Consider the following 8,452-nt stretch of genomic DNA (forward strand, 5'->3'; position numbering starts at 1 on the left):
CTATGATTGGGGTCTTCGAATGTTACTGACGTGCAAACAAATACTAAACAAAAACAAAAAATTGGCCTCTGTGGATAAGGTACTGCACTGGGAGTGAGGAGAACTGATTTCTGTTCCCAGCGGGGTCAGTGACATGCTGTGAGACACTGTGCAAATCGCTTCAACCCTCTCTGCCTCCATTTCTCCATCAGTAAAGTGAGGAAAATTCTTCCTTTATTAATAAAGTGCTTTGAAACCTACAGCACAAAAGCATTATAAAAGAGGTAAGTAGTATTACTATTCACAATAATACTCAAATACCCAACTCTTGTTCACTGCTAACAGGTTTCTGTACCATTTGGCTGGAGGATGGCACTGTTTAGAATAGTGGATATAGCTTTAGTGTTCTTGTTACTAAAAAGCACCTTGTTTATGAAGACTACCAAGGAAAAAAAAGAACTCGCAAGAAAAATAAAACCAAACTATCCGTTTATTAAGTGTGTGTATGTTCAAAACAGAAGTACATGAAGAATGTGCAGACTGTACCATTTCCGGAGCAACATAACACTTTCTTTTAAACCTTGCATTTTAAAATACAGCATCGGTATGGCAACATATACAAAGCTTATGTGTGTGGTTTTTAGCTTTTAGTAAAAAAATTCCTACTCCACTCTTTCTGCATTGTGTATTTTCCCATTTGATGACTTAGCTTACCACCAATTCCTGGTTCTTCTGCTTCCCTGCTTGTTTTGTCAAAGCTCCTTTTTAACTACACTTTACCTTAAGAGGCTTAGAAGATCCAAACTAAAATCCTTTTAAATTCTCCTGAGATACAGAAGTTGCAAAGGGAGAGATTGAGTTGGGTTGTGACATTGAATTTGTTAGTGTATATACGGTCAGTGCTAGCCAATTTCATAATAGTTGAGGGTCACTCTGGAATATCATTCTCTTCTCATAAAGTAGTTGAGGTCAGAGATTCTGTCCGTACATACTGCACTGCTGGCTCAATTAAAAGTGTAGAATTATCTGATGGGAGGCTTTATCACATATGTAAATTTGGAGAATATTATGTAAGTTCTACCTCCTAAATACTCTTTGCAGAAGAAAATGCCTTGGTATATAATTCAATATATTTTCTAACTCGAATGATACTTTTGGCTTTTGATACTTTGTTTGTTTCTTTTTTTTACTAAATGTGTGAATAAATGCTTTCAGAATTAACACGTAGCCTCTAACTTATAGGAGGGGAAGAGATGTTTGTGTCAAGGAGTAACTTTGTTGCCTTAAATAGTCTTATTTATGTGTCAGAACAAAGCGATGAACTTAATCACAGCTACAATATGAATTCACTCATTTTTTTCCTTCTGATGGAACTTCTGTTGAAGAATCTTGTATTTGAAATTCCTTTTTACAAATTTTGCCTCAGGTTTTTAAACTAATTTATACTTATAAACTTAGATATGATCTCTGTCTCTCTTCCAATGCCACTGGGTAAAGTGCTGTTAGTATTGATGTGCTAGAAGTGTAGACTAGGAAGCTCCAAAGAAATGTGAATGTGTCCAGAAATGTCTGTTCAGCCTTAGACGACTCATGTAGTTATTCTCTGAGTTTTTTCTCATACTCTTGCTAAGTGTTTACTCTACAGTTCTTACTTGTTCTGTCTTTAGAGCAAGAGAGCGTGTTAAATAAAATAATGAAATGTGTTTTAAATAGTAATTCTGCAGTATGTGTGGGTCCATCTGCATGTACCTATTTTGTATTTTTAAATCTTATTTTTAAATTAGGGATTGCAGATAGGGACAAGAGAACTGGAGGAGATGGGAGCAAAGTTCTGCGTTGGCTTACTGCGTTTAAAAAGAATGGCCTCACCTTTGGAGTACAATTTGCCTTCTAATCTGTTGGATATTGAAAGTGAACTGATTGAGTCAAGCTGTAAAGTGACAAGGTAGTACACATTTATTATATTTACTTTTTTTTTCAGGAAAAACTTCAGTTTCTCAAGTGAGGTAAAGATTCTCTCAAAAATGTTCTTCCTCTCATCAAAAATAATGTTGATGTGTTGTGACCTGTTAGTGTAACAATAATCTGAATATATTGGAAACCTATGGTGTTAATTCAGTTGCTTCAGACTTTTAAAGAAAACAATAAATATAGTTAGACTATATGTTACATTTTTTGCTGGGATAAACACTGGCAATTTTAATGTCATCAGGGAGTTGTTATATGCAGTAAAACTCAGTAGGTCTTAGGTCTCAATTGTCTCTGAGAGCTTTTTTTTTTTTTTTTTTTTTTTTTTTTATTACTGGCTACAGTATTAAGAATGTATTTAGACAGACTTAAAGTACGGAGTCCCCATCCCTGGAGGTATTTAAAAGACGTGTAGATGAGGCGCTTAGGGACATGGTTTAGTGGGCATGGTGGTGTTGGGTTGACGGTTGGACTCGATGATCTTAGAGGTCTTTTCCAACCTCAATGATTCTATGATTCTATGATTCTATACGTGAGTTAAAGCACTGTAAGAACCGTAAATTTTTCTTCCAAACTTTTTTTTCCACCCTCTGGTAGAGATATATAATAGCATTTAAAGAATTTAAAACGTGAAATAAGGTTTGGGTCACAAAAGAAGTGCATTGTATCTGCTCAGTAGCTAGCTTATTAAGTTGCCAATTCTTAAAGCTCTAGATAGGCTTGCATACTATGCCTATTTCCATTCATGTAATTCACCACTGAAGTATCCACGTGTACATGGTAATTGGGATACACAGCAAATAAGTGATTTCAAATGTACAAGCATCTCTTTCTGAAAATCTGGTTAGAGGTTAAATAAAGCAGAGTTCTAGACTTCAGAAAAGCGTTAAGTTAGAAAAGAGTAAGATGTACATGCTATAATATGTTACCGCTTGGCATACTTAGAGCCGAAAACGTTTTTATAGTGGCCTTGGCAGTAGCTCCAACTTAGCTAAAGCAATACTGTGGAAATTTGGGGAAAAAATGAAATTTATTATTGCTTTTGTGCAACTGAAACAAGGAGGTGCTTGAGGCTAAGACTTTCATTAGATGCTGGACTAATGAGCAATTTGTCTGTAGACCATGCAAAACTAGCAGGAGATATGGGAGGGCATCTGTGGTACCCTATGGAAGGGGGAGATGGTCTTTAGTTCCAGCATTTAAACATATAAGTGTTATCAGAATGTGGAGTACTGAGAAAGACTGGAGCTTATGTTCATGCTTAGCATTTACAGATAGTCATGAAAAGTGAAGTATAAGCTAAAAGGTGATAAGAACAATAGGAGTAACAATAGGAGAGTGTCTCAAGGAAGTGGTTAAAAGTGTATGAAGAGTAGCTGTGATGTGTCGATATCTATCACTCCAGTGATGACTGGATCCCCCAGTATCATTTGCTCACTAGGACAGCATTAGCATGCTTGTAATGGCTGGACTTTTACGGTCAGATCAAGTTTTGTGCTTGGATAAGACTGAGTTAATGATTCCTGGAAGAGATAGGATCAGAAAAAGGCTTTGGAGTAGCACACCCCTACCAATGTGTAAGCCTCAATGAAGTGTAGGTAGGCTCACTGTGAAAGAGTCGTATGGCAGATGCTGAAAAAAGCAGAAAGTGCTCTACAGCTGTTGGAATGGCATTAGCGTGGTGTCTCCAGTGCAGGTGAAACACAGCATTTTAATCACTAAGAATGCCTTGGTGTTTTTTGCTATACTAATGTAACATTGGTACCAAAACAATGGTAGCAGCAGAGAGCAGCGCTCAGCGTTTGTAACATTACTGTTCAGTGTATCACTCTAAATTTTCATTTGATGTTGTATGAATTACTGTCAGCCTTGTAAGATAGGGTTTGAAAGTGTAAATAAAATATAAGTGTCCTTGGTTTTGCAAGTGTAAAACCATATTCCACTATATAGTGTGTTTTAAAAAAAAGAGGGGGGGGGATAAACTGTGAATGGTCTTTGAACTCTTTTATTCCTTACCTTGGTTGAAAAGTTGGCCATTAGAATGAATTAGTGTAATTATCTGCTTTGGTCTAAAAAGTCTCTTGCTTGTCCATTTGTGTAGCATAGTAATTTAATGAGCAATACTACAGGGAGGTTAGAACAGAAAAGCTGCTTCCACTGCTGTTATGCCAGAGACTAAGATAGTTGATCATCAGGTAACTATGGAAAGCAGCTCTCCTGTCCTAAGCTTTTGGATTAGGAAAACACAGATTCAGTGGGTTTTGTCTCGTGGACAGGGATCAGCCTAAGGAGAAAAAAATTGAATTGCTTACTTACTGTTTTATATGTGTTGCCAGGGATTCTCGGTATGTATTGTCTGAAGGTAATCTGTTTAGGATTCTTCTTAAATATATGAGGAGCTTACTGTCTGATAGACATTTCAGTTGTTCTTTGGGATGAGATGTAAGTGTTGACAAAAGAGATCAAAACTTGAGAAGTGAAAAATTTCAACTGCTAAGGAAGCGTGTAGATGCTTGAAAAAAGTTCTATAGTGCACCTCAGATAGACATATTCCTTGACATAAAGCTGGGGAGCAAGGGACAATATTTTATACTGTAAAGCTCTTGACAGAAATCACCAGATGGAAGTCCATCTTTACGATACAGGAAGTCTTACTACAGCAAATAAAGTTAATGGTTTTGATTACAATTTTCCTCACAAGGCCTTTATCAAAATGAAAAGGAAAACTAGGAGATGGAGAAGGAGGAAAGAGCATGACTGCTGCCTTCAAATACAAGAAGACAGATGCAAAGAATCTGTTCTATCTAGGGCAGACAGGACCAGGAGTAATGGCCTTAAATTACAAGGAAAAGTCAGTCTAGACTTCAGATAAAAATTCTATAGGGCAAGCAAGAATGAAGTTCTGGAATAGTCGTCTGGGGAAGTTGCAGAGTCTCCACAAGAGATTAAGAATAGTATAGACAGGCTTCAGTCTAGAATGGCAGTGGGAACAACTGAATTAGCCTTAACGTACAGAAGCACACAAAGGAGCTGTGGGAAAATTCTTCATTAAGTATTGTACTTAAAATAAATTACTTATTCATAAATACTAAATAGTTAAGAGTCACTTTGACTCTCTTCTTTAAAGCATTGCTTTACAGCATTCTCTCAAGCATTTGCATGTAAGCAAGGAAGTGCCTATGAGGGACCATGTGGAAAAAACCCAGACCCCTTCTGGGAAATCAGCATGGTGGGGTGCCTCTTTGAAGTGCCTGCACACTAATGCATGCAGCATGGGGAATAAATATGAGGAATTAAAGATCTGTGTGCAGTTGTGGAGCTGTGATCTTGTTGGGATCATGGAGACGTGATGGCATGCCTCACAATACTGGAGTGCTGCAGTGGAGGGATACAGGCTCACTAAGTAAGGACAGGCTGGGAAGATGAAAAGGGGGAGTTGCCCTTTATATGAGAGAGCAACTGGAATGCATGGAAGTCTGCCTGGGGATGAATGATGAGCCAACTGAGAGCTTATGGGTGAGGATTAAAGAGCAGATCACTTTGTGTGACGTAGTGTCTGCTGTAGGCGGCCTGACCAGGAAGAACAAATGGATCAGGCCTTCTACAGACAGCTAGAAGCAGCCTCATGTTTACAAGCCCTGGTCCTCGTGGGGGACTTCAGCCACCCCAATGTCTGCTGGAGGAACAACACAGCAGGGCATAAGCAATCCAGGAACTTCCTGGAGAGCCTTGATGACAAGTTCCGGACCCAAGTGATACAAGAACCAACAAGGAGCGGTGCTCTGCTGGGTCTGGTACTCACACACAAGGATGTGCTGGTTGGGATGTGAACGTTGAAGGCAGTCTTGGCTGCAGTGACCATGAGATGATGGAGCTTAGGTTCCTAAGAGGAGGGAGCAGGGCGAAAGGCAAGGTCACAACCCTGAACTTGAAGAGAGCACAGTTTGGTCTCTTCAGGGATCTGCTTGGAAGAGTCCCATGGAATAAGACCCTGGAGGGAAGGGGAGCCCAAGAAAGCTGGTGGATATTCAAGGACCACATCCTCCAAGCTCAAGAGCAGTCCATCCCCATAAGCAGGAACTTAAGCAAAAATGGCAGGAAGCCTGCATGGATGAATGAGGAGCTCCTGGTAAAACTCAAACATGTAAAGGAAATACACAGAAGATGGAAGCAGAGACAGGTAACCTGGAAGGAACATAGAGGCACTGTCTGAGTATGCAGAGACACGGTAAGGAAAGATGAAGTCCACCTGGAGTTGAATCTGGCATGGGATGTCAAAGGCAACAAGAAGTGCTTCTGTAAGTACGTAAGTAGTAAAGGAAGACAAGGGAAAAATGTAGGCCCACTGCTGAATGGGGCAGGAGCCCTGTTGACACATGACATGGAAAAAGGCTGAAGTACTGAATGCCTTCTTCACCTTAGTCTTTAACAGCAAGACCATCTTTCAGTAATCTAAGGACCCAGAGACTGGGGAAAGCCTGGAGCAAGGAAGAGTTACCCCTGGTGGAAGAGGAACAGGTTTGAGAATACTTAAGCGAACTCTAAGTCCATAGGTTCTGATGAGATGCACCCATGAGTGCTAAGGGAGCTGGCTGATGTCACTGCAAGGCCACTTTCAATCTTTGAATGATCATGGTGATTGGGACAGGTGCGTGAAGGCTGCAGGAAAGCAAATGTCATTCCTATCTTCAAGAAGAGCAAGAAGGAGGACCCAGGGAACTACAGGCTGGTCAGCCTCACCCTGATCCCTGGGAAGGTGATGAAACAACTAATCCTGGAAAGCATTTCCAGCCACATGAAGGAGGAGGAGATCATGACTAGTCAACACGGATTCACTAAGGGAAGTCGTGCTTGACCAACCTGATAACCTTCTACAATGAATTGACTGGCTTGGTAGACGAGGGGAGTGAAGTAGATATTGTCTGCCTTGACTTCAGTAAGGTTTTTGACACACTCTGCCATAGGATCCTCATAGAGTAGCTGATGAAGTATGGGCTGAATGGGCAGACAGTGAGGATTGAAAACTGGCTGAACAACTGCACCCAGAGGGTGATGATCAGAAACACAAAATCTAGCTGGAGGCCAGTAACTAGCTGTGTACACCAGGGCACAAGACTGGGTCCACTCCTGTTTAACATCGGCATTAATGATCTGGACAATGGGGCAGAGTATACCCTCAGCAAGCTTCCAGATGACACCGAACTGGGAGTGGCTGATCCAGAGGGACCTTGACAGGCTGGAGAAATGGGCTGACAGGAATCTCATGAAGTTCAGCAAGAAGTGCAAAGTCCTGCATCTGGGGAGGAACAACCCCATGCACCAGTACCTGCTGGGGGCTGACCATCTGGAAAACAGCTTTACAGAAAAGGCCATAGGGGGTCATAGTGGACACCAAGTTGAACATGAGTCAGCAATGTGCCCTGGCTGCAAAGAAAGCTAATGGTATCCTGGGCTTGATTAGGAGGAGTGTAGCCAGCAGGTTGAGGGACACGATTCTTCCCCTCTCCTCAGCACTGGTGAGGCTACACCTGGAGTACTGTGTCCAGCTCTGGGTTCCCTATTACAAGAGAGACATGGACATACTGGAGAGTGTCCAGTGAGGAGCCCCTAAGATGATGAAGGGACTGAAGCATCTCCCATAGGAGGAAAGGCTGGGAGAGCAGGGTCTGTTAGTCTGGAGAAGAGAAGGCTCAGGGGGCATCTTATCAAGGGGTACAAACACCTTTACAACCTCCCTTCAGAAGATAAAGCCAAGCTCTTTCCAGTGGTGTCTGGTGACAGGGTAAGAGGCAATGAGCACAAACTATAGAGGAAATTCCATTTAAGCATTTTATATATATATAATGGTTATATGTATTTGTTGTGAGGGTGCTCAAACACTGGAACAAGTTTCCCATAGAGGATATGGAGTATTTATCCCTGGAGATATTCAAAAGCTGTCTGGATGTGGTCCTCAGCAACCTGCTGTAGGTGGCCTTGCTTGAGCAGGGGTGTTGGACAAGATGACCTCCAGAGGCCCCTTCCAACCTCAGCCATTCCGTGGTTTCTGTGAGAAGGGGGAAGTATCTTTAAGTGTGTCCTCAAAAGACACTGGGTGCTGGTGTTGTAAGCAGCTTCAAATTGGAGTGCTAATTTAGGTAATTATACTACAAGGTTCTAAAATCACAATCTAGTTGCATTTCTCTCCCTCAGAACTTCCACAGCCAAGCTCCTGATCACTTGGCATTTCTGCCACATACACTTTAATAATTTTGTAAATACAAATTCTTCCATAAATACAGGCTGGCTGTAAGGCAGTTTCACTTGACAGCTATTGTGGATGTCCTCTAAACAATAGTCTTTCAGCAAGGGCACATGTTTCTTTCTTGAGTTCCTTGTGTGCATTGGTGCAGCATGTTGAACTTCAAAAATTAATACTGACATAGAATCATAGAATCATAGAATCATTGAGGTTGGAAAAGACCTCTAAGATCACCGAGTCCAACCGTCAACCCAACACCACCAT

General features: G+C 41.1%; 1 protein-coding gene across 1 annotated transcript in view; it reads left to right on the forward strand.

Annotated features, from left to right (window-relative positions):
- Positions 1–8,452, forward strand: part of AGTPBP1 (ATP/GTP binding protein 1) — a 62,499-nt gene that overhangs the window by 37,900 nt on the left and 16,147 nt on the right. The window contains exon 25 of the mRNA XM_009273159.2: positions 1,764–1,924. Within this exon, the coding sequence (XP_009271434.1) occupies positions 1,764–1,924 (161 nt within the window). The remainder of the gene's footprint in view (positions 1–1,763; positions 1,925–8,452) is intronic.

The sequence above is a fragment of the Aptenodytes forsteri genome, unplaced genomic scaffold (assembly GCF_000699145.1).
Source record: "Aptenodytes forsteri isolate BGI_AS27 unplaced genomic scaffold, ASM69914v1 Scaffold154, whole genome shotgun sequence".
Lineage (NCBI taxonomy): Eukaryota > Metazoa > Chordata > Aves > Sphenisciformes > Spheniscidae > Aptenodytes > Aptenodytes forsteri.